We start from the raw sequence: 26,227 nt of genomic DNA, 5'->3' as shown, positions 1-26,227 counted from the left end.
TGTATACCTTTTGTTACACATAGAGACAAATGGAAATTTTAAGTCACGCGGGGGTCAGCAGTCCTTACCTTTATCAAAATCAGGTGCTTCATATAAAAGTATACATAAAGGTCTTTAGGGGTTTTACATCATCTTCTGGCCATGAGGCCTGCTGACATTTTATGATCCTTTCTTTCTGATAACCAAAAACTTACTTTTCAGGAGTGATTTTTCTTAAACCAGGCACCACCCTCCGAAGGTACCAGATAAGTTGCATTCCTATAGGGTGAGGGTGTAGTGGGTTACAACTAAGAAAGGAATTTACTTACCTAAGGTTAACATGATTAATTTAAATGTTAATATTTATTTCTCCTATATGCTAGTTATATATTTATTAACATGTATAAGGGCAGGGGATTTAGCAGCAAACATTGGCCCAATAAATGAAAAAACCCTTCACCAATATAATTCCTAATCAACCCACTATACTAATAATTTCTAACTTCCTAAAAGAATCTGCCTTTAGTAAGTCTAAAACATCTCGTGCCTCTCAAGGGTGGGAGGCTGTAAAGAATCACATGTGGCTGGACGAACCTGTACAGGCAGGCTAGGTAACCTTCAGAGGAGTTCGTAAGTTGAAACACTCTTGTCACGCCCAGGAATTTTTATTAACTGGAGCTGTAGGTTAACTCCTTCTCCAAGAGAGGTGATGGGGGAGAGCCCCCATAAAGTCAGAGGTGTAGGTGAGAGCATGAAGCAGTAAAGTAGGCAGACTCTGGTTTTGGGGGTAGATGCTCGGGAACAGGGGTTTCCTGAGGCTCGATCCCGCCTTTGCATATGCTGAAGGCTCCTTCCTTATGACCTTCGCCATGTTCGTGACATTGTACAGGAGACAGGGATCAAGACCATCCCCATGGAAAAGAAATGTAAAAAAGCAAAATGGCTGTCTGGGGAGGCCTTACAAATAGCTGTGATAAGAAGAGAGGCGAAAAGCAAAGGAGAAAAGGAAAGATATAGGCATCTGAATGCAGAGTTCCAGAGAATAGCAAGAGGAGATAAGAAAGGCTTCTTCAGCGATCAATGCAAAGAAATAGAGGAAAACAACAGAATGAGAAAGACTAGAGATCTCTTCAGAAAATTAGAGATACCAAGGGACATTTCATGCAAAGATGGGCTCGATAAAGGACAGAAATGGTATGGACCTAACAGAAGCAGAAGATATTGACAAGAGGTGGTAAGAATACACAGAAGACCTGTATAAAAAAGATCTTCACGACCCGGATAATCACGATGGTGGGATCACTCAGCTAGAGTCAGATATGAATGTGAAGTCAAGTGGGCCTTAGAAAGCATCACTATGAACAAAGCTAGTGGAGGTGATGGAATTCCAGTTGAGCGATTTCAAATCCTGAAGATGATGCTGTGAAAGTGCTGCACTCAATATGCCAGCAAATTTGGAAAACTCAGCAGTGGCCCCAGGACTGGCAAAGGTCAGTTTTCATTCCACTTCCAAAGAAAGGCAATGCCAAAGAATGCTCAAACTACCGCACAATTGCACTCATCTCACATGCTAGTAAAGTAATGCTCAAAATTCTCCAAGCCAGGCTTCAGCAATATGTGAACCGTGAACTTCCTGATGTTCAAGCTGGTTTTAGAAAAGGCAGAGGAACCAGAGATCAAATTGCCAACATCCGCTGGATCATGAAAAAAGCAAGAGAGTTCCAGAAAACATCTATTTCTGCTTTGTTGACTATGCCAAAGCCTCTGACTGTGTGGATCACAATAAACTGTGGAGAATTTTGGAAGAGATGGGAATAGCAGACCACCTGACCTGCCTCTTGAGAAATCTGTATGTAGGTCAGGAAGCAGCAGTTAGAACTGGACATGGAACAACAGACTGGTTCCAAATAGGAAAAGGAGTGCGTCAAGGCTGTATATTGTCACCCTGCTTATTTAACTTCTATGCAGAGTACGTCATGAGAAACGCTGGACTGGAAGAAACACAAGCTGGAATCAAGATTGCCAGGAGAAATACCAACAACCTCATATATGCAGATGACACCACCCTTATGGCAGAAAGTGAAGAAGAACTAAAAAGCCTCTTGAGGAAAGTAAAAGAGGAGAGTGAAAAAGTTGGCTTAAAGCTTAACATTCAGAAAACGAAGATCATGGCATCCAGTCCCATCACTTCATGGGAAATAGATGGGGAAACAGTGGAAACAGTGTCAGACTTTATTTTTTTGGGCTCCAAAGTCACTGCAGATGGTGACTGCAGCCATGAAATTAAAAGACGCTTACTCCTTGGAAGAAAAGTTATGAGCAACCTAGACAGCATATTCAAAAGCAGAGACATTACTTTGCCGACTAAGGTCCATCTAGTCAAGGCTATGGTTTTTCCTGTGGTCATGTATTGATGTGAGAGTTGGACTGTGAAGAAGGCTGAGCGCCGAAGAATTGATGCTTTTGAACTGTGGTGTTGGAGAAGACTCTTGAGAGTCCCTTGGACTGCAAGGAGATCCAACCAGTCCATTCTGAAGGAGATCAGCCCTGGGATCTCTTTGGAAGGAATGACGCTAAAGCTGAAACTCCAGTAGTTTGGCCACCTGATGCGAAGAGTTGACTCATACTTTGATGCTGGGAGGGATTGGGGGCAGGAGGAGAAGGGGACAACCCAGGATGAGATGGCTGGATGGCATCACGGACTCAATGGATGCGAGTCTCAGTGAACTCAGGGAGTTGGTGATGGACAGGGAGGCCTGGTGTGCTGCGATTCATGGGGTCGCAAAGAGTCAGACACAACTGAGCGACTTTCACTTTAGAAATAAATTATTCTTTGTTCATCATAAAATAATTAAACATACATCCTGCAGACCATTGTTCTGTCATCCTTGAAGCTGCGCTTATAGTCCTGTGATAATATGCTTTCCATTCTGCCCAGTTCTTTCACTTGTTTGGTGTGGATGCATCAATTACTTTGTGTTAGGCTTCTGTTACTGGAAACTTTCCTGAGACCTGAGAATTTCTTCTGACAATGTTAAAACAATTGTTTAAAAAACATACACTCTTTAAAAAAACATGTTCTATTATATCTTGGATCTTCACAGTATAATTTACTCAGTGTGTTGCTTTTGGAAGTGATCTTTAAAGGGTTTTGTGAGGAGAGGGGTCCTCCCAGCGGCCCTGACTGCCGTCCTCCGAGAGGCCCATGTGTGGGCTGGCGTCCAGGAGCTGGGGTGTCGGGAGGGCCCCCAGCACCCGCACGGATGGGGGCTCCCTGTGCCTGCGTGCTCTGTCTGTGCTCACACCCTCCCCCCTGGGGCTGGATTGAGTGTCTGCCCAGCAGAGGGGCCTGCCGGGCCGGCCCCCGGTAAGAATCCCGGCTCTGAGTCTGTGACAAGCTTCCCTGGGGACATGTGTCTCTGTGGGTCCGTGTGTGTCCTTGGGACAGGGTTCTGGAAGCTGGGGCTGGTCTCCCCTGGACCCCACCCCGTCCCCCACTGGGCCTTCTCGCTTCGCTGGTTCTGCTTCGCAGCTTCTCGCTGTGATGGATCGGAGCCGAGAGGACCAACGTGCCCGGTCCACGCGTCCTCCTGCTGGAACCCGGGGTGGCCTTGGGGACCCCGACCCGGGTTTGTTTCTGGTGACAACCAGCCTTTTCACCGTGCGGTCGTCCCCGTGGGACAGTGGCGTGCAGGTGGCCGTGCTCTCCGTGCTCCCCGTCTCGCGGAGTGGCCTCCATCCTGCAGGACTTGTTTCAGACCGCGCTGTTGTCTCCACACCACGCCTTGTTCCAAATCGATCACTGGAGAGAGGGCTGCGCACGAGAGAGCCGGCGGACGGCCCTTCCTGGGGGCGGACTTGGTGTGGACGGCAGTGGTGACGGAGGCCAGGCTGGACTAAGGGCGGCCGCTCTGCCCCGGCTCTGCACCGCGACCCAGGGCAGGGTGGGGGCCCACTGGAGCGCTGGGGGTCCCAGGACGCGCCTCTCCGCGTCCAGACCCGAGGGGGCAGCTTCTGCTGGAGCCCTCTGCTCCTCACACGGGGAGTGGGGTGGGCCGAGGTGGGGGTCGGAAGGACAGCAGGCCTGCCCCTCAAGGGGGGCCCGTGGGCTGCACAGCGACCGTGCGCCTCCTGCGCCCTGGCCCCGCGGTGGCTGCGCTGGGAGCTGTGCGTTCGTGATTAAGCGAGCACGCCGAGCAGGGTGCGGTCTTCAACAACCAGCTCTCTCTTCTTCTTCCTCCGCAGGGCGCCCCTCCGAGGAGACCGCGCTGGCTGGCGGCAGCCTCGCGCCATGGGCCGGCCGGCAGGGTGAGCGATGCGCCGGGCGCGGCTATGTTCCGAGCGGGGGACCCGGCGCCCCCGCGCCTGCGCAGCGTGGAGGTGGCCCGGGGCCGCGCCGGCTACGGCTTCACGCTCTCGGGCCAGGCGCCCTGCGTGCTCAGCTGCGTCCTGAGGGGCAGCCCCGCCGACCTGGTGGGCCTCCGCGCCGGCGACCAGATCCTGGCCGTCAACGAGATCAACGTGAAGAAAGCGTCCCACGAAGACGTGGTGAAGCTAATCGGGAAATGCTCCGGGGTCCTGCACATGGCGATCGCGGAGGGCGGCGGCCACCTGGAGTCCTGCTCCAGTGACGAGGAGGTCGGCTTTTACGAAGGAAGAGGCTGGCTGAAGCCCAAGCTGGACTCTAAGGCTTTAGGAATAAACAGGGCAGAGAGGGTTGTTGAGGAGATGCAGTCGGGAGGGATTTTCAACATGATCTTTGAAAACCCTGGCCTTCGAGCCAGCAGCTCGGAGCCCCTGAAGCTGAAGCAGAGGTCGCTGTCAGAGTCGGCCACCGGCCGGTGTGACCTTGCACACGAGCGTGCAGGTAATCTGCGTCCCAGCCTGCCTCCTGAGGAGGAGACGCCCAACGCGGGGAGCCACGGCTCTGCTTTCGGCTCGGGGCTGGAGGCTCCTGAGGACTTCGGGCTGGAGGCAAGCATTCTCAACGTGGCCATGGTCGTGGGCTACCTGGGCTCCATCGAGCTGCCGTCCGCCGGCTGCAGCCTGGAGTCGGACAGCGTGCAGGCCATCCGGGGCTGCCTGCGGCGCCTGCGGGCCGAGCAGAAGATCCACTCGCTGGTGGCCATGCAGGTCATGCATGACTGCGTGCAGCTGTGCACGGACAAGGCGGCCGTGCTGGCCCGCTACCCGGCCGAGAGGCTGGCCTTCAGCGCCGTGTGCCCGGACGACAGGAGGTTTTTCGGGCTGGTGACCACTCAGGCGGGCGACGATGGGAGCCTGGCGCAGGAGGAGGACGGCGTCCTGCGGACGTCCTGCCACGTGTTCATGGTGGACCCTGACCTGTTTAGCCACAAGATCCACCAGGGCATCGCCCGGCGTTTCGGGTTTGAGTGCACGGCCGACCCCGACACCAATGGCTGCCTGGAGTTCCCCGCGTCCTCGCTGCCGGTGCTGCAGTTCATCTCGGTGCTCTACCGGGACATGGGCGAGCTGATCGAGGGCGTGCGGGCCCGGGCCTTCGCCGACGGGGACGCCGACGCCCACCAGAACACCAGCACCAGCAGCAACAGCGACAGCGGCGTCGGGAACCTCAGCCCCGAGGACGGGAGCAGCCGCGTGCTCCTGGTGGACCTGGGCGCCGCCTCCCGCAGGCACGGCCCCGGCGGCGGCGCCTGGGAGGGCACGGGCGGGAGGGGCCCCCAGCCCTGGGCCGCCCCCTGGAACGGGGCCTTCTGTCTTGACCCCGAGGGGGCCCCGTTTGAGGCCGCCCCCCAGGCTGACAGGTGCCGGGACCTCAGTAAGCACCTGGGGCCCGCCCCGCACGCGGAGGGCCCCCCTGCCCCCCTGAGGTGCCCGGTGCCGCCCTCCCGGAGGGGCGCTGTGGGCCCTAGCAGTGGCTCCGGCCAGCGGTGGCTCCCGGGCCACGTGCTGCGGCAGTGGCAGTGCGGGCACGTCAGCGACCAGGAGTCTTACACCGACTCCACGGACGGCTGGTCCAGCGTCAACTGCGGCACGCTGCCCCCGCCCATGAGCAAGATTCCCGCCGACCGCTACCGCGTGGAGGGCAGCCCAGCCCAGCCTCCGCCCAGCGCCCAGCACAGGGACTGGGCCAGGAAGGCCCTTGGCGTGCAGAACATCCTCGGCCCCCGTCGAAGTGCCAGGAAGACCAAGGAGGACAAGAAGGTGAGCCTGGAGGGAAGGGCAGGGAGGCGAGCATGGCTCCCGACTCGGTCAGTCACTGACGGACGCTGGCACCTGTGCGGCCCACTTCCGCCCAGCCCGGGTGGCCTCTGGCAGCCTCATGGCACCTCCCTTGGGTTCACCCAGGCTCTGGGTGGGGCCCAGGCGGCTGTCGGGTGGGACAGGTGGTGGTGGAGGGGCGGTGAGCGCCTGGTCGGGGTGAGGCCCTTCTCCCCGCTTCCCACTCTTTCCTGCTGCGGCGGGTGCCACGGGGGCAGGTTCTGGACGCTCAGCCTGCTCCCTTCAGGATGGGGAGCTTCCCCGCAGCATTTCCTCCACCCAGGAGGTGCTGCTACGAGAAAATGCCAGCTGAACGGGGCCACAGACAGCTCAGGGCAGGCTTGGACTGTGTGTGTGTGTGAGTCCCTTCAGTTCAGTTCAGTTCAGTTCAGTCGCTCAGTCGTGTCTGACTCTTTGCGACCCCATGAATCGCAGCACGCCAGGCCTCCCTGTCCATCACCATCTCCTGGAGTTCGCTCAGACTCACGTCCATCGAGTCGGTGATGCCATCCAGCCATCTCATCCTCTGTCATCCCCTTCTCCTCCTGCCCCCAATGCCTCCCAACATCAGAGTATTTTCCAATGAGTCAACTCTTCGCATGAGGTGGCCAAAGTATTGGAGTTTCAGCTTTAGCATCAGTCCTTCCAAAGAAATCCCAGGGTTGATCTCCTTCAGAATGGACTGGTTGGATCTCCTTGCAGTCCAAGGGACTCTCAAGAGTCTTCTCCAATACCACAGTTCAAAAGCATCAATTCTTCGGTGCTCAACCCTCTTCACAGTCCAGCTCTCACATCCATACATGACCACTGGAAAAACCATAGCCTTGACTAGACGGACCTTAGTAGGCAAAGTAATGTCTCTGCTTTTGAATATGCTATCTAGGTTGGTCATAACTTTTCTTCCAAGGAGTAAGTATCTTTTAATTTCATGGCTGCAATCACCATCTGCAGTGACTTTGGAGCCCCAAAAAATAAAGTCTGACTGTTTCTACTGTTTCCCCATCTATTTCCCATGAAGTGATGGGACTGGATGCCATGATCTTCGTTTTCTGAATGTTGAGCTTTAAGCCAACTTTTTCACTCTCTGCTTTCACTTTCCTCAAGAGGCTTTTTAGTTCCTCTTCACTTTCTGCCATCAGGGTGGTGTCATCTGCATATCTGAGGTTGTTGGTATTTCTCCACTTGGTGGGAAGTGCCCGCCGGCCCCGTCCTGCTCCATGCGGTCTCAGCTCCTCTGGGACTGGGGTCTGACCTCAGGGACCTGGAGACAGTGGTGCTGTGCTTGTCTAGGCAGGTGACTGGTCCTGCAGGGGCTAAGGACTTGTCTGAGGTCAGCCATCAGGATGAAGCAGGTTCATGATTCAAACCTTGGGCTTCTTTCTGTTTTTCAAGAGACTGTCTTTTAGAGCCGATCTAGGTTTATAATGAAGTTGAGGGGAAGGTGCGGCATTTCCTCTGTCCTCAAAGGCACACAGCCTCTCCTCCGTCCCCATTCCCCTCAGGGGGACCTTGTCATCATCAGCAGACCCGGACTCCACAGTTTCTCCTGGGGTCCCTCCTGTGGTGTGTATTCTGTGGGCTTGCGCAAATGTATAAGGCCGTGTCTTCACCACTGTGGGTCATGCAGAGTGGTTTGCACTGCCTTGAATCCCCTCGTGCTCTGCCTGCCCCTCCCTCCCTCCTGTTGGCCCCGGGCCATCGCGCAGGCTTGTACCGGCTGCACTGCCCGCTCTCTGGGAATGCCAGCCCAGCACACGGCATGTAGGTTTTACAGAGTGCTTCTTTCACTCAGTGACGTGCCTTTAAGTAAAAGCCTTGTCTTTCCATGGCACGCCAGCTCATTTTCCTTTAGCACCAACAATACTCCGTAGTCTGGAGGCATCGTATTTATCCGTTGCCCTCCTGAAGGGCACTGGTTGCTTCCAGGTTCTGGCAGCTCTGAATAAAGCTGATCTAAACACCTGTGTGCAGGCTTCTGTGTGGGTGTAAGTTTTTAACTCCTGTGGGTAAGCGCCAAGGCAGTGAGACTGCTGAATTGTGGGCTCAGGGTGTGTTCTGCTTCGTAAGAAAGTATCTTCCAAACTGGCTGCACCACTTTGCGTTTCTGCCAGCAAGGATGAAAGTTTCTGTCACCTCGTGTTCTGGCCCCGATTGCATGTCAGTGTTCAGCGTTTTTGCTGTTCTGACCCTTGTGTAGTGGTATCTCGTTGTTTTAACTTGCATCTCCGTGATACATGTGATGTGGAATGTCTTTTCCTGTGCTTACTTGTCGTCCGGGTATCTTTGATGAGGTGTCAGTTAAGGTCTTTGGCCCATTTTGTATCAGATTGTTTGGCCACACTGCGTGTCACGTGGGGTCTTAGTCTCTCTCGACCAGGGATCAGACCCACGCCCTCTGCACTGGAAGCGTGCAGTCTTAACCACTGGGCTGCCGGGGGAGCCCTGAGTCCTGGGTGGATTGTTTTCTTACCGTAGAGTTTTAAGAGTTGTTTCTTTGTTTTGGATAATGGTCCTTCATAATATGTGTCCTTTGCAAATATTTTTTCCCGTTCTGTGAGTTGTCTTCATTCTCTTGATACCATGTTTCACAGAGTAAAAGTGCTTTATTTTGGTGAAGTCCAGCGGCTTATCAATTCTTTCTTTGATGGATCGTGTTTTTGGTGCTGTGCCAAACACATCACTGAACCCACGGTCATCTAGGTTTTCTCCTTTGCCATCTTCTAGGAGTTTTTTGATTTTTTGTTTTACACCGACGTCTGTGATCCACTTGGAGTTAATTTTCTGAAGGTGTGAGGTCTGTGTCTAGATTCAGTTTTTGGCTGTGGATGCGTGTTGTTCCAGCACCCTTTGTAGAAAAGACTATCATTGTTCTCTCGTATTGTCTTTGACCCTTTGTCAGGGATCAGTGGTCTGTACTTAGGAGGGTCTTGGACTTCTTTTTAATGTTCTTTCACTTTGAACAAAAATGTAGTGAAGCTTCCAGGGTCCTAAGCTGGGGCTCCTGGTGTCCCTCCTGGCCTGGCCTGAGCTGGCGTGAGGCTTGTCTGCATCAGCAGAGGACAGGCCAGGAAGGGATGGAGGCCGGAAGTGCCAGAAATGCCAAGAGGAAGAGGCATTAGGCGTGGGAGGGAGAGATGCCAGAGATGGCGGAGGTTGGGTAGGTGGTGCCCGGAATTGCTGTTAGTTCCTCTCCGTGGAGACTGTGGCTTCAGTGTCTCACTCTGTGCAGAATCAGGCTGTGTCCTCCGGGTCCGGCCCGGAGACAGCAAGCACGCCTGCAGGTTGGACAGGAAGAAGTTACCAGGAAGAACCAGACGAGAGCTGGCTCACTGCCAAGGGAGTGTGAATGGAGCCCTGCGGAGGCGGCAGTGGAGGGGGCGAGGGCAGGGACGCGGCGCCCCGAGGGGCAGGCCCGCGGGGCAGCGGGCTGGGGGGCGGCGCTGGCTGCTGGGGAGCAGGCTGCCCCTGGGCGAGGGCCCTGGGAGAACGTGGCCACCTGGCACCGTGGGAACCAGCACTGCCCTGTAGGCAGAGTGCTGTCCGTCCGGCCCAGCTCCGGCGTCCGACGCCCCCGAAGGCGCTGAGTGCTCAGTGCTGGGAGGGAGAGCCTGGGACGCCGGCCCCACCCGCCCCTGGGCCCTCTGCTGCCCTCCCCTCAACACCGTCCCCATGCAGAGTCCTTATGTTTGCTGATGTTCGTGAAGTGGCTTTTCCGAGCGAATTTGGTCCAGGGCCTTCTTTGTTGTATGTGGCCTCGAGGCCTTGGCATGTTTCACTTAGAGGTGAGCGGCTGACCGCGCAGAGGTTCTCCCGCGTGCCTGGAGCTGGCCAGTCTCGGTCTTCGCAGAGGGGCCCAGGGCGCGTGGAGCCTCCGTCACTCAGCCGGGCACCTGTCACCTGCCCGGGCCTTTGCTCCTGACAGGTGGGCTCTGCCCTGCCAGCACAGCTCCAGGCGGGCACGGCCCTCCAGGGCCCCGAGGAGCTCTGCATGCCCCAGGGGACTTCTCACCAGCTTCTTTTCAGCCGCCTCGGCCGATTGTGCCCCTGAGTGGGTAGCCTGTGACCAGTGGGGGCAAGCAGGCCTGACCCCAGGCTGGGAGGGGCCCCCGAGGGGCGCGCCCTCTGTCTCTTTCTCCCCTCCACCCTCGGGTGCTCATGGTTGCCTCCATGCATGCTCAACAGCTCTCTGTGTTAAATGTTCCCGTTGGATCTCCTGGCACACAGCCTTTCTATTCTGTGCGCGTGAAGGAAGCCAGCTGTTAGCAGGACTCTCATCACCGCCTTCGGTCACCAGTTGGCCCCCAAGGCCTGTCGCCTCTGGGCCCAGACGGCCCTCTCTTCACTACGCGCCTTTACCCGGGCTTTGTCGCTGTCTCCTTGTTCTGTGTACGCTGGCTCAGTCCAGACCTCGGCTTTCTGGGACCCTTTCTGCTGTGAAGCCTGGAGGGAAAGCATTTCTGACTGTTGCCTGTGCAGGCAGACACCTCTCAGGTGTCCTGAGGCCAGTGTCTGAGGTCAGCTGCCCCAGAGAGGCTCGGGCGATGCAGGAGGGGAGGCTTCCAAGGGTGAGTCATTTCCAAACGGGCAGCAGTGGTCATCACCGAAATATGAGTGAATAAAACGTGCTTATTGGCAGTGGAGTGAGGATGGGTGTGTTTTCATGCGGTAGGCTGCTGCTGCTACTGCCAAGTCACTTCGCTCGTGTCCGACTCTGCGACCCCAGAGGCGGCAGCCCACCGGGCTCCCCTGTCATGCGCTCATGTACAAGTGACGGGTCTCAGCCTGTTACACAGGACTTCACGTGGCCTGAGCCCGCGGAGCTGTGCTCTCCGCTGGTCGGCCTGGGAGGGCTGCCCAGGGCCGGCATGGAGGCGCCCCCATCAGTAGGAGCCGTGTTCCTCCAGGCATGTAGTTTCTTCCCCCGTGTGCCTGTGCTTGAACTTGAGGTTGAAGACAGCTGCTGCGCAGGGGTGAGACAGCGCCTGTCCACATTCCAGCCTGCAGGGGGACGGAGTGGGAGGCGGGAGGGGGGTCTGCAGGAGTGGGGGGCGGGGGCTCTGCAGGAGTGAGGGGGAGGGAAGTCTGCAGGGGTGGGGATCTGCAGGATTGGGGGAGGGGGGTCTGCAGGAGTGGGGGGGAGGGGTGTCTGCAGTGGTGGGGGTCTGCAGGATTGAGGGGAGGGGGATCTGCAGGAGTGGGGGAGGGGTCTGCAGGAGTAGGGGCGGGGGGTCTGCAGGAGTGGGGGGCGAGGGGGTCTGCAGAAGTGGGGGCCGAGGGGGTCTGCAGGAGTCGGGGGTGGGAGGGGGGTCTGAGGAGGGGGGGGGGGGGGGGGGGGCGTGGAGGCCAGGCTGGGGACCCTCTTGCCTCATGGGCCTGGCCTCATCACGTGGCTGCCCCTGCTGCATGGGAGGCTGCCGGGGTCCAGCCCCGGTGGATCCAGGGAATTCGAAGGGTGGACGGCGTTGGCGTGGAAAGACTTGTTTATTTATTAATATAAGATTAGATTAAGAAACTATAGCGTAGTAGGAAGATTAAGTGGAGGAAGAGGGCTGAATAGCTTGGTTTACGCGGAAGACCAATAAAATTCCAGACAAGGAATTTGCACCATCTACGTTGGGCCACCGGCGCCCGCTTGAATATCTAAGGGTGCCTCGCCTTAAGCTCCCTTTCGCGTGGGTCTTAACAGCCAGGGCAAGTAAGTAGACCTGGCGAGCCTCCGCGCCCCAGGTGGAGATTCAGCCTGAAATGAAAGTAAAGAGCAGAGAGAGGGAAAGGGAGAGAAGAAGAGAGAGAGAAAGACACGGAGGGGAGCCAGAGTCCCAAGAAACCAGGCCGAGAGACTAGTTCGAGAAACTGGTCCGAGAAGCTGGCCCCATCCTTTATTGTTCAGAAGGCCTTTTATACTTTTGATAAAACACGGAGATCAATGGGTAACACAAAATTATGTAGCGTTCGCAACCCAGATTCTTTCTGTACATCATTTTGTATACAAAAGGTCTCAGGTGATTTACATTATCTTTTGGCCAAGAGGCTTGTTAACACTTTTGGCTCTCTTCCTTAATGAATGTTAATTTTGTTTCCCCTGAAGTGTTTTTCTTTAATCTGCATCCCCTTAAAGCATTAAACTTACATCTCTATAGAACAAAGGTGCAGTGGGATATAACAAAGAAGGTACTTAACTCAAAGATCTAATGTTGCTAATACCAGGTCTACTACTTGTTTTTCTATATACCAACTATATCTACAAATAAAGGATATGAAAATTTGGCAGCAAGCATTGACTCAACAAATGAAACCTTTAATCAGTCCTATTCTAAAGATTTTGACTCCTCGGAAGCCCCTACATTCCTAGGATGTTTTAAGCTTCCTGTGCCTCCTGCGGTCAGGAGGCCTCAAACAATCACACAGCGCAGCTGTACGAGTCCTGCAGGCAGGCTAGAAAGCCATCAGAGGGGTATTTGGATTGAAACACTCTTTCAAATGCAAAAGACTAAAGCCCTGAATTGACTTTTTCCAGAAAATGTCAGAAGAGTAGAAAAGCAGAGCACAAAAACCGGCAGATTTTTGTTGGGATACATGCTTAGGAATTTCCAGAGGGGTCCCTGAAGTCTGAGCACGCCTTGCGTATGTCAGCTTCCTTCCTCATGACCTTGTCACGGGCGGGATTCCTCACACTGGCTCCCGGCAGGAGGCGGGTGTGCAGCCGGGTGGGAGGTGGGTGGGGGGAGCGCCACCTTGGGGATAGCCCTCACAGTGCAGGGAACAGGAAAGCCGGGCGCACACGCGCGTTTAACATGGTCCTGCTTTTGTGTAAAGCATTTCAATACCCCCCAAATAAATCTATGCATTAAAGCGTACACATGTTCATATGTAAACATATAGAAGAAACTGAAAGGAGACACTTAGTACCGGTTACCCAGGGCAGCAGGTGAAAACTGGGAAGGGTTCCGGACACTGAATTCTATTTTTTTGTTGTTTTGATTTTGTATTATGGGAATCTGAACATGTTTAACTTAACTAAAAAGAATGCATTTGAAGAAAAAACTTAAAATTATTTTAGTAATTCTTTATTTATTAAGATCAAAGTGAGGATTGGTGCTGGAAGCAGTCTCGGTACTCCTGTGGCTTTGCTGAGGACAGGCTCATCCGTCCTCCCGGGAGGACGGTATGGGATTCAACAGACTGACCTCTCTTCTAGTACAATGAGAGGAAGTTTTAAAATAGACTGTAAAAAAAAAAAAATCTAGAGAATACTGAAAAGGCCGGGCGAGGCCCGGTGATTTAACTGCCTCTAAAAAGAGCAGCTTTGATCTCCCCGCCTTGTAAACAGCACACTTGCTCAGCGTCGCCTGGCTCTCTGAGAGTCAGTGGTGGAGGAAGCCGACAACGATGGGGAGAGTCAGCTGGTCTGGGAGATAACAGGGCCTGTCCCGCCCTGCCTGCCCACTGGTGGACGTGCCCTGCCCCGGGAAGGACGTGGGGTCGTGGGGATGCCAGGATGAGATGTGGCAACGGGACGCAGGGACGGGATGCTGGGATGGGATGTGGGGACGCGGTGACGGGATACGGTGATGGGACTTGGGGACGCGGGGACACCGGGACGGGATGCAGGGATGGCACTTGGGGATGGCATGCTGGGATGCAGGGACGCGGGGGGGTGGGATGCCAGGACAGCACACCGGTATGGGATGCTGGGCCCCTTGGCTTCCCGCGCTCGCTAGTCCCGCTGGAGGTGGTCCTTCCGACCTCATGCAGCCCGTGCTCCCTGCTGGGGGTAGAAGCGCTCTGCCCCTCCTGGACCTGGCTTCCGGAGGAGCGGGACGCCATGTGGAGCGCAGAGACGGGAGGACACCCAGGTGGAGCGGACGGGCACCAAGGGAGCCGGCAAAAAGCAGGGCCGCCGCCTCCTGTTTTTCGGCTTTAGACAGAAGGGAGAGTGTTCCCAGCTAGGTGGCCACCATGTTCCTGCCAGAATCAGAAGGGTTTGAAGTGCTTGAATCCCAGATTGATTAGTTTTGCTGTTTCTTAAGCTTTAAAAAGCCTCTTGATGAAAGTGAAAGCAGAGAGTGAAAAAGTTGGCTTAAAGCTCAACATTCAGAAAACGAAGATCATGACATCCGATCCCATCACTTCATGGGAAGTAGATGGAGAAACGGTGGAAACAGTGTCCGACTTTATTTTTTGGGGCTGCAAAATCACTGCAGATGGTGACTGCAGCCAGGAAATTAAAAGACGCTTACTCCTTGGAAGGAGAGTTATGACCAACCTAGATAGCATATTAAAAAGCAGAGATATTACTTTGCCAAAAAAGGTCTGTCTAGTCAAGACTATGGTTTTTCCAGTGGTCATGTATGGATGTGAGAGTTGGACTGTGAAGAGAGCTGAGCGCCGAAGAATTGATGCTTTTGAACTGTGGTGTTGGAGAAGACTCTTGAGAGTCCCTTGGACTGCAAGGAGATCCAACCAGTCCATCCTAAAGGACACCAGTCCTGGGTGTTCATTGGAAGGACTGATGCTGAGCCTGAAACTCCAGTACTTTGGCCACCTCATGCAAAGAGTTGACTCATTGGAAAAGACTCTGATACTGGGAGGCATTGGGGGCAGGAGGAGAAGGGGACGACCGAGGATGAGATGGCTGGATGGCATCACTGACTTGATGCACGTGGGTTTGGGTGGACTCTGGGAGTTGGTGATGGACAGGGAGGCCTGGCGTGCTGTGATTCATGGGGTCGCAAAGAGTCGGACATGACTGAGCGCCTGAACTGAGCTGAAGCTTAAGGTGGCTTTATGACCCAGTGCTCTCTGACTTGCTTTCTAATACTGCATACCACTTCATAGCGTCTTCACCTGCAGTTCGTCATGTTAGCTATAAAATAACCCATGTGTGAGTATTCCACCACCACTGCACACACTCTCACATACACACACACAGTCACTCACACACACTCAAACATACACAGCCATTAACAGAGTGACAGACGGCGCTTTGGTGAACATCCTTGCACACGTCTCCAGGTGTGCATATGAAGGCATTTCTCGGGGTCGTCCAGAGAACGGAAGGGCGGCTTTGGAGCTTTGTAGCAGGGCCGAGGGGTGAGCTTGGTCTCTGCTCCTCCGTGTCGACTGTAGACGGTCGCTGGGGCAGGCGCGGATGGAATTACTGACGGACGGCGCTGCTGGTGTGGCTGCCTGTGCCCAGTCCTTGCTCCGGACCGGAGCGGTGAGAACCGTGTCCGGTGTCCTGCACGCCCCCAGACGGGTCCAGGAGCTCAGTAGAGTTGGCTGGAATGCCCTCACCACGCAGAAGCACGCTGTCTTCCCGACAGCCCTGCGCCCACTCCTGTAAGAGCTCAGGTTGCCCGCGTGCTTGCCGAAGCTTGCCTTTGTGAGGCTTCTCCACGTTCTGTCAACCTTAGTTGTAAAGTGGCACCTTGTTGTGGCTTCAGTTTGCATTCCCTCGATCACAAAGGTGTGGTTTCCTCTTTGCCGAGGGGCCTGCTGAAAACGTGGCCCATTTTGCTGCTGGGTCATCTTCTCTGATTGGCAGGAGTTACAGGTTCTGGCTGCTAACCTCTGCCAGCTACGCACGGTCCCTGAATGCTCTCTCAGTGTTCCATGCGCTCTGTCGCCTTGATGAACAGAAGTTCTTGGCTTTGCTGTTCTCCAGCTTGTCAGCCTTTCTCTTGCACTTTTGATTTAACACATTCACTACTTTCTTGAGCTCTGAAAGATTTTCTCCTTTTTTCCCCTAACATTTTACGGAGTTGATTTTTGTGCATGGCACAGAAAGTGGGTGACAAGTTAATTTTTTCCTCTGTGTGGACGCCTGGCTGGAGCACTGAATTCATGCTCTCGGGAGGCCCAGTGGCGCCCTGTGCCGTGTGCCACGTGCCCACATACGTGTGGGTCTCGGCTCTCTGACCTCCGCTGTCGGTGCCTCAGCCGCACTGTACTTTCAGAATCGTAGCTTTGTATCTGATGTGCCTATCTGATCTTGGCATTGCTTGAGCCTTGCTCTTTTATGCAGATTTTATAATCAGCTAATAACTTCTCCCAAAAAAATTGCTACTGATTGTTTTATTGGGACAGCATGTCCAGGATGAAATATCCTGTGTCCTATCCTATCCAAGGAAGTGGTGTCTCTCGTCGTTTATTTAGATTTTATTTTCTTTCAGTAAAATCTTACAGTTGCCTTCATAAACATTGTTGACTACATTATTCTTAGAGTATTTGACCAGACTTATCTCTAGATACCTTGTATATTTTGTTACTGTCATTAACGGTACACACATAAAAGTTGTACGTGTCATCGTTTGCGACAGTTCACAGCACAGTGGATTTGCTTCTTTCTATGTGCGGCTGCCTTGCCGGGGCTACTTCTGTTCCTGCCTGTTAATACTTGTCATCGTGGATGGGTGCTGAGTTTTAGTCTTTCTTTTTCGGCTCTTTTGCACTCATTGAGACAGTCACATGGGCTTCCTCATTTGAAATGCTGATATGCTATAGCACAGTGATAGAGCTTACATGCTGAGCGCAGCGTGCGTCCCTGAGATGCGCCTCGCTTGGGCTTGTCTCTCCACTGCGGGCTCTGGATGCTGGAGCTCTTGTGGGATTCCGCGCCGGCGCGTTAGACGGAGACTGTCTTGCAGTTTTCCTTCTCTCGTTGTTTAGTTTTGGTGTCGAGTTTATTCAAACCTCACAAAGTCATAAAGCCAGTGGTGGCATTTTTCTCCCTTCTTTTTGGTGTATTGACTCTTCCATTTAAAAACCTCTGTTGGAGGTGAAACCTGTTTTGTCTGTTTTACATAGCTACACAAGCCTCCTCTGAGTCAGCATTTTCTGTCTTTAATAAACTTTTCCTTTTTCTCACGTGTTAGGATTGTTACTGTGAGTGGCAGGTGGTTGGATGCTCACCCTGATGCAGTGTGATGTTCCGAGGCTCAGGAGTAAGATTGGCGCGCGCGAGACCGCTGCCGTGTGTGGTCTTGGCTCCGTGGCGTCGCCCTGTGCTGTCTGTGAGTCTTGGCTTCTCCTTCCCTGCCTGCTTTGTGTCTTGTTTTCAAGGCTGTTGTTGGCCTCCTTGCTCCCTTCATCACCTCCTTCATTGGCTTGGAAGTTCTGCCACACGCCGTGTTTCTCTCTTTTAAACAAGTGTCTGCTTTCACTCTTGATGACTGCCTCTTAGACCTCATTGAATAAACAAAGCATATTCCTTAATTTTCTGTCTGGATTTGACGGTCCTTTTGTGCACATTCAAACTGTTGCTTCTTGACCCGCAAGCAGGCTTCTCAGGAGACAGGTGAGGTGGTCAGGTATTCCCGTCTAAGAATTGTCTACAGGTGGACCCTGGTGCTGGGAGAGGTTGAAGGCGAAAGGAGAGAATGAGGTGGAGAGGTTGGATGGCATCACCAACTCAATGAACGTGAGTAAGAGCAACGTCCTCGAGAGAGTGAAGGACAGGGGAGCCTGGTGTGCTGCCGTCCATGGGGTCGCAAAGAGTAGGACACGTCTTGCCTTGAGAATCCCAGGGATGGGGGAGCCTGGGGGGCTGCCATCCATGGGGTCGCGCAGAGTCAGACACGACTGAGCGACTAAGCAAGAAGAAGCACATTTGCTCTTTTCTTTCTTGAGCAGGAGACCCAGTCTCTGTTTCTTTCTTGAGAAGGTGCTTTGCAGGGAAGAGGGGCCCTTCCTCAGCTCTCGCGTCCCCCGACTCCACCTCTGCGTGTTTGCCCAGGGCCGTGTTGGAAGTGCAGTTCTGTCGGTTCTAAAGTTGGTTGGATATTGGGCTCAGACTTCTTCCTGACGGTGGAGTTTGTAGGAGCCCCGTTCGGCTCTCGTCCCTCGGCCCCGGGGCCTCCTCCTGTGCTGGGCTCGGGGACGGGCTCTGCGCCCTCCCCCCGGGTCAGCTGGCTCGCTGCCCGGCTCTGGTTGCAGCAGCTGGGGGCCTGCAGTGCTCTCCACTGCCCGTGTCCAGCGTGCGGTTCCCCGCCTCCCCGAGCCTCTCTGCCTGACACCAGCCGTCGCCCGTGCCCCCGAGGGCCCGAGTGCGAGGCCGGGGTCCTGCCGCACCCGCCCCGCGTCTGCCCACAGGCTCCGACAGCTCCTCTTCCCGTGCTGCCCCGGCCTCCTGGCACCGTGGGTCCCTTTTGCCCGCTTGGTTCTCTGCTGCCTGCCTGGCGGTTCTTTACGGGGATGCTCTGTGAGGCAGTCGGGGTGGCTTTGCTTTCTGACTGGACGCTGCCTGATTCAGCAAGAGAGGTGCGTCAGCTGGAAACCTCACTCCTCAGGGTCTCCTGGGGAACCTTCATCGGACCTGGCCTCTGCTGGAAGCTAGATGGCCCCGTGTGCTGGGGTTTGTTCCCCAAGTGCTCCCGGACGGAGCGCCCGCCACGTGCCCAGCACTGTCGAGTGGGGACCCAGCCCTGCCCCCCGGGGCTGCTGGCCTCGTGTCTCCACCCTTCTGTCGGGCGTTCCTGGCTCTGACCGTCGAGACAAGAGCCGGTTTGGCCCCCGCGGTTCTGAGCGGGCCCTTCTCTGCCTGCGGCTTCTCACCTGCAAGCCAAGGAGGCTGGACGGGCCGGCTCACTGCGTGGGCTACGAGAGGCCCCTCCGCGGGCGGCGGGTGGGCGGCAGCCGGGTTCTGCCCTCACCCCGCCGGCTGTCTCCCTGCTCTGGGCCCCATCTGCTCTGGACCCCATCTGGACGCGAAGGCAGCCCTTGGGGGACTGTGCTGAGGTCACCAAACCTCAGCTGAGGCTGGGGCGGCCCTCGGCCTGTTGCAGGAAGGGGGACCCCTTCCAGGGCCTGAAACTGGGCTCTTGTCTAACACTCGGAAATGAATTGTCTGAGGAGACACATGTGTTGACAAAGCGAGAGATTTTATTGGGAAAGGGCACCCGGGTGGAGAGCAGTGGGTTAAGAGAACCCAGGAGAACTGCTCTGCCGCGTGGCTCACAGTCTCGGGTTCTGTGGTGATGGGATAAGTTTCCGGGTAGTCTTTGGCCAATCATTCTAATTCAGTCTTTCCTGGTGGCGCACGCATCGCTCAGCCAAGGTGGATGCTAGCGAGAGGGATTCTGGGAAGTGGACAGACATGCGGAGTCTCCTTTAGGCCTTTCCCGAGCTCTTCCGGTTGGTGGTGGCTTGTTAGTTCCGTTTTCCTTATCAGGATGTCCTGTCATAAAACAGCTCATGCAGATGGTTACGATGGTGTCTGGCCAGGGTGGGCGGCTTCACTCTGTGCCTCCCCTCCCAGGCCCGCAGGTGTTCCTGAAGGGAGCACGGAGAGCAGGGGCCCCACAGCCCCTGCTGGGGAGGTGGGCGCGCTGGGGGCCTGTGGTTTCAGGACCGCCTCCCCCAGGGGGGCCTATTTATGGAAAACAGGGCTGAAGGAGGTTCTCGAAAGGGTGCGCTGTACTCGGGCAGGGGGTTGGGCCGGGGCCAGGGAGCGGGCATGGGTCTGCAAAGGGGTCGCTGGATTCCAATACATCTCACACACAGACTCAGCTCAGGGCCTATTTGCTGAAAAGGTTAGACAAATATTGCTCAAGAGTATGTCAGTAACTTGCTGGCAAGGCCCAGCAGAGAACCGGGGTGCTGCTGGGGTGGGAGAGGGAGGTAGGGGGGGAGGAGGGGCCTTCGGGACGAAGGGAAGAGCCCGAAAGGGTCTGTCAGCGTCACAGAGCCCCGCTGGGCCGGCCCAGTGCCTGTCCCCTGGAGCAAAGCACGGGTGGGAGCACAGGCTCAACCCTGGCTGGTGGGTGGCGGAGGGTCTTGGAGACCAGGCCCCCGAGCACACTCGGGCCTCCAGGAGGCAGCGTGGTGGGTCCCAGGCCCGTCTGGGCACAAGGAGGTCTTCTGGGCAACTTGGCTCCTTAGAGGCCGAGCCCCGCCCCGTGCAGCCTCACTTCTTCACGGCTCTGCGGCTGCTCCCTTTCAGGGTGACAGTCCCGGGCCCTCGGGGGTCTGGCTCTGGCCCGGCACCCTCACGGCCCACTTCCCTGCCCCCCGCTGCCCTGAGGCCCGTGCCCGGCGGTCCCGTGGGCATGATATCGCCCAGGGACCTCGGCGGGCAGGCTGGCGGCACAACCCCGCCTGGAGTGCAGGCATAGACATGAGGACACGCTTGCGGGGTCGTGTCCACTCCCGGGCTCTTGCTGGGACGCGGGGGCTGAGGAGCGCGTGGTGCCGCGTTACTGCCCCAGGGACCCCTTTGCTGCTGGTGACGATGAGTCCGAGGAGTCCCGGTTGTCTCTGCATCTCTCCCTGAGTCAGCTCCGTCCTCTCTCTGCCTCTGTCTCCCTCCCTGTCTCCCTGCTTCCTCTCTCTTTCCATTTAGTTCAGGATTTCCTCTCGCTCCAGCTCACACGCTCCGCTCTGGGTGGCTTTTCTGAGCCTTCACTGCTCAGTGTCTGCAGCACGGCCTTGCTTGGACCTCTGTACCCGGCGGAGGTGCGTTCAGCAGGGCAAGGGTGCGTCTGCAAGGTTGGCGGTGCAGAAACTCAGCGCAGAGGGCTTCAAGGAAGTCTCGCGTGTTGTCTCTGCTCAGGATGCCTGGGGTCCCTGCGCAGGTGCGGAGCGGAGCACCCGAGGTCTTGACGTGTTTAGAAACTTGCAGCTCCTTCTGTGCCTGAAGCTGGTCACTTAGGATTTCACGCACCCAGGAAATCGGAGGTTTTCAGCTGTGATGCTTTTTATTTTTAAAACGTGACGGCTTATTTGCTGAGCCACATTTGGGAAGATGTCTGGCATAATGGCAGTGAATTAATTCTGGTCATTTCCCAGAGAAGGGATGAGATGTGTTAACGGTTGGTTGTTTCATGCCACGGGGCTGGTTTGGTCTTCAGACACCAGCTGAACGTCCTGAGACTCTTTGATTTCCTAAAACGCTTATAAAATTATGTGAAAGCACAAACTTGCCGAAAACCAGGCTATATCACTAACGACTTCCTCCACCCGCCCGAGCTTTCCCTGACATGCGCGGTGTGTTTTTCCCTTGCCCGTGGGCCTGGGGCTGAGGCTGGGGTCTTCCTCTGGACGCACAGCTGCAGGCGGCCGAGTGAGCACTGGGGGCCCCTGGGTGACCCTTTCCCACTGTGTGTTTCCGGTTGTGGTGGCTCAGGTGGGATGAGATTGACCTGGAGGCCTCCCCTCCTCTCGTCTCTCCAGGCGGCGCCCTGCGTCGGGCGGAACCAAGGTCTTCTCCCAAGCAGGTAACGGGTCTTTGTCTTTGTTCCAGGGCTCCAAGTTCGGGCGGGGCATTGGACTCGTGCCCCCGGCTCCGCGCGCCTCCAGCCGGAGGTCCTTCGGGAGGTCCCGGAGGCTGAGCATCACCCGCTCCCTCGATGATCTTGAGGTAACGTGACTTGAGTGTTTCTTTCTTTATTCTCCAGGTTTTCAGAAATGATGCATCTGAATCTCCATTGACTCCCACCCTTCCCTTGCCCCCTCCCTCTCCCATAACCTTGATCTTCAAGGCGAGCATTCGTTCACACCCAGCCCCTCCCCGCCTCGGCCCTCCTCACTCAGCCCTTCCTGGCCTCTCCTCTGCTCCTCAGCAGAGTCATGATAAGGCCTGTGCCCTCTGCGTGCTGGGCACGGTGTTCTAGACACACGAGCCCTCTGGGCCCTGTCGTGACCTGTTACTCAGCCAAACTTGGGTCCATTTGCATGATGCACAGGAAAGCTCATCCACTGACTTGGGTTGTGGGGAAGGACTGCACAGCCTTTACTATGGCCCCAGACGAGGGGAGCGGGCATCTCATGCTCAGAAGGCCCGGACTCCTGCTGGGCTCAGGGGAGGGGCTCACGGGGCACTTGATCAGCTCACGGGCAGCTCTCTGGTTGGTTGGTGGTGAGGTAACAAGGTGATGTTACGGGAATCTCAGCCATCTGCCTTCTGCTTCCAGCTGGTCTGGGGTCTAGGTGCTGGGGGGCAGCATGCAGTTCACGTCTTCCTCCTGGCGAGGGTTTCAGTATCTGCAAAACAGCTCAAGGACATGGCTCAGGATATTATCTGCAGCCCTGAGGAAAAGCTGAAGGCCCTTGACTTCGCTTTATGGCTTACCTGTTGCTATTTTGTTCTGCTTGACGGCTCTCTTTCATTTTCGCGCTTTCTCACTTCTCCGGTTGAATCTGCTCTTTGGGACTGGGGGAAAGCCAGGAGGAGAAAGCTTTTCTACAAACGGGAGGTGGGGGCACACGAGGGTGTGTCTCAGGAAGGCCTCTAGGGGCCCTGCTCCCTTTCGTACCCCCTTTTAAAGGTTTGGCTCTGCGCCACAGGTCCTGACGGTGCCCCCTTGTGTGGCTCTTCTCTTTGATCTGTGACACTGAAAAAAGGAGAGACTTCGCTCCTTGAGCAGTTCTCCGTTTACGAGAAGTTTAGCAGGAAGTACTGAGAGTTCCGCGTGCGTGCTGTGCTGGGTCTGTGACCTTTAGCTTCAGTTCAGGCTTGCGTGGAGCCCACCCCTGGTGCCGTCATCTGGAAGGTTTGGCCGGGTGGAGAGGGCACGCGGTCACCATCACGGTGCCGCACGGAGCAGCCCCTCTGCCCTGAGCCCCACGCGCTCCACCTGCTCACCCCTCCCTGCTTGCCCTCAGCCCTGGCAGCGTGGTCCTTTAACTGGCTCATTTTGTGTGTTTTTAAATTTTTCACAAACATAATTCAGTGCGTATCTTATTCTGCCAGTTTTAAAGCGCTGTCTCATGTCTCCAAGCTTTGCCTTGCGGTTTTGATTCATTTTACCGGTCATGGGACATTCCGTTACGCGCGATTTTTATTCCACTCTGCTGCTGCCTGGCCCTCCACGCAAGGTCGGGACAGGCTTCTCTGAACAGGTCGTCAGTGGACGGTGGGCGGCAGGGGTCCGTGTGCACACCCGTTCCGGGTATCAGGTGGCTGTGACGGGTATCAGAGCCTATCCAGGGTCTGCTTACCAGCGGTACGTGTCCCCTCTGCTCACTGACGCCTGGGACTGTCGAACTGAAGTCTTCCTGTGTCAATAAAATGCCAGCTCATTTTAATTGGCGTTTCACTGACTGTGAGTGAGGCTGAGCATTCCATCATGGGCTCTTTGGCTATATGAGTTTTCCCTGTTTTCAATTAGTAACCTATTCATGTCCTCCTAGTTTTTAAATTTTTATTTTATTTATTTAATTATTTTAAAAATAGATTTTGTAGTAGTTCTTTACATTTTGGGGACACATCCTTTGTCAGAAATGTTTTGAAAATAACTTTGTGACTTTTTCCTACCTTTGTTTAGCGTGCGTATACCTGTGTATATATGTGTGTATTTTAATTGTGGTAGAAAAGAACATTGAATTTGCCATTTTAAGTGTGCAGCTCAAGGCAGTAAGCACTCACTTCATTTTGAACGTGCCCATGACTCACTCAGCCCCCCTTCCTCCCAGCCCCTGGCACCCACTCCTGCCTGCTTTCTGCCTCCAGGAATTGACTTTTGTGTCTGGTTTATTTCACTTAGCCTAGCATCTTCACGGTTCACCCATCCATGTAGCAGGCGTCAGAATGTTTTTCCTTTTTGAGGCCGAATAACGTCCCACTGTGTGGACGGACACTTTGTGTTTATCCATCCTTCTGATGAAAGCCCCTGGGGTTGCTCCCATCTTTGACTAATGCGGCCAGTGATGTTATGAATATGAGCATGCAGCTGTCTATTTGAGCTCAGTGATGTTTTAAAAATAGACCGCAAGATAATTTCTTACAAACTCAATAATAGTTATCTGGAATAAATTGTCTATGGGGTTTCTTTTTGCTTAAAACAGAAAGTTAATTCGTGTTCTGATGCAGAAGCTGGAATCTTTGGCTGTTAGAGCTGGAAAGGGCCTGGACATCATCTCGTTGTCCAGATGAGAGAGGGACTGATTCTGGAGGTCTTTGGGGGCAGCGGGGGGCTGCAAGGTGGTCGGCACTTGATACTGGGCGGTCGGAGCAGAGGAGCTGTGGGGCGGCCCTGTGAGGCCCCGAGGCTGGGACAGGCCCCAGGGCAGGGCCTTGGGGCTCCGGGGTCCTGAGAAGGGGCCCCCCCACTGAGCCTGCATTCTCCCTTCGGGGGTTTTGGCCAGGCGTCATCTCTGCATCGTCCTGGGAGAACGGTCTCTGCAGGGGCCTGAGCCCCCGGGGCCAGGAGCCAGCGGAGCGGTTTGGGGTGGCGCAAGTTCCACTTCTGGACACGCGGAAGCAGTGTGGGCCCTGTGGTCAGTGCTCACTCTTCTCGGTGAACGTCCAGGGGCCGGCCGGTGTCCGCGTGGCTGACCGAGGGCCGCCCTTGCCCTCTGATTGTCCCGGTTCACAGACGAGAGCCCAGGTGCAGGGAGAGAGTTCTAAATTTAGGTCCCGGGGCGCGGAGCTTGCGGTCTCCCCCCACTTCTGAACCTCTTACTTTTGTCCCATTGGTGCGTTAGAGACAGGATTGAATCTTTGCACCTTTCTGCCTGAAGACTTCAAAGTGTAGGAATGACGTTGGTCAGGCTGTTTCAAAGGAATCCTGTCTGTCTATCCTCCCCTCTGCCCCACACCCCTCGGCGGGTGAGCCGGGCAGCCTCGGGACCGTCTGCTTCTGCGTCTGCTCCGGCCTCCCAGCCTTGTTTGGCTCCTCCCCAGGGGCACTGGCTTTCGCCTCTTGCCTCTGGGTCCTAAGCACCCTGGGCGCGTTAGAAGCCCTACCAGGGCCTCTGTGACGCCTGCCACCGGCCCGGCTCCTCCGCACAAGGCCAGGTCCAGGTCCACTTTCGGGCCCTCAGGACTCCAGTGTCTTGGGCTGGGTCTGCTGGGAGAGGCCGACAGAAGGCTGTCTAAACGCTGGGGCGAGGAGGACGACCCGGGAGGGATCGCCCAGGACAGAGCGATGAGACGGTGAAAGCCTAGGTCCGTTCAAGTGAGCAGTGACCGTGCAAAGCAGGAAGAGCTGTGTTTGGTTTGAAAATACGTGGAATTAAATTACAGCGTAGCAGGCTGAGCGCTGGGAGGTGAATGGAGGTCAGGTGTTTCTGGGTGCCCACTCCTCTAGGAAGAGGATGGGGGGGCGATCAGAATTTGATTTGTACAAGGTGAGGATGCACGTGATCCCCAGGGCGATGTGAGACAGCAAGGTGATGAACGCAGTTTACATCAGCAGAAGGAAAGCATGGAATCATGGAAAATATTGAATGTGAAAGAAGGTGAGCCAGGAGGAGACGGGAGACAAAGGGCAGAGAGCAGGAAGGGCAGACAGGCAGCCTCGGCGGGTGGCTCAGTCCAGGCATGCTGCTGCCGGGTCACACAGCTCAGCTAGAAAGGAGAGACTGCGGCAGCATCAGAAATCTGGCCATCTGCTTCCGAGGGGCAGCCCTAACACTTAGGAGAGAAATGTGAGGGAAAGGGCGGGAGAGGAGATGCCCATGGTACTGAGCAGAAGCAGTGGAGCTGTAGTGACCTCAAAGCCGCCCTTAGACGGACAGGGAGCCGTCATCGCGGCGGGCGCAGGGAGCTGCCCTTGTAAATTTCACGTGCATTCTGTTACACCGTCTCCACACCTCTGCAGCAGAAACCCACAGAAGTAGGAGCAGAACCGGACGGGTCTGTGCCAGAGCAGGCGTTGGCCCTCCCTGCTCAGGGAGTGGCGCAGTGAGCAGGGGGCGCTCAGTGAGTAGAGGGCCTGGCCAGCATGGTCCGCAGTGCCTGTGTGTGTGAGGCGCCCAGCAAAGGTGTCCTCCCCCCGGGGGCGTGTCGCGACGCTGACCGGGCGCTGGGCCGGAAAGCAAGTCTCAGCAGGCGCGGGCGTCTCTCCACTTGGAGCCTGTGCTCGGCCACACATAGGTGTGGCGGAAACTGGCAACAAAGGGAAGGTGCCTCGCGCTCATCACGAGGTCCAGAGTTTAGGAAAGAACCAGTTTGGAAATTAGAGTATATGTTGAGTGATAAGGAAGATACATCTAAGCCTGTGGGATGTAGCTAAAAGTGTACTTAGAGGAGCATTCGTAGCTTTCATTGCATATGTTAGAAATG

General features: G+C 55.4%; 1 protein-coding gene across 3 annotated transcripts in view; it reads left to right on the top strand.

Annotated features, from left to right (window-relative positions):
* RGS12 (regulator of G protein signaling 12) overlaps nucleotides 1-26,227 on the top strand; it is a 123,439-nt gene that overhangs the window by 25,610 nt on the left and 71,602 nt on the right. For all 3 annotated transcript variants that reach the window (XM_042251687.2, XM_027971273.3, XM_027971274.3), the window contains exons 2-3: nucleotides 4,225-6,165; nucleotides 21,464-21,580. In XM_042251687.2, the coding sequence (XP_042107621.1) occupies nucleotides 4,312-6,165; nucleotides 21,464-21,580 (1,971 nt within the window). In that variant the 5' untranslated portion in view covers nucleotides 4,225-4,311. The remainder of the gene's footprint in view (nucleotides 1-4,224; nucleotides 6,166-21,463; nucleotides 21,581-26,227) is intronic.

Source organism: Ovis aries, chromosome 6 (genome assembly GCF_016772045.2).
Source record: "Ovis aries strain OAR_USU_Benz2616 breed Rambouillet chromosome 6, ARS-UI_Ramb_v3.0, whole genome shotgun sequence".
NCBI lineage: Eukaryota > Metazoa > Chordata > Mammalia > Artiodactyla > Bovidae > Ovis > Ovis aries.
The sequence above is the reverse complement of the archived record's forward strand: the minus strand, read 5'-3'. Positions and strand labels throughout refer to the sequence as shown.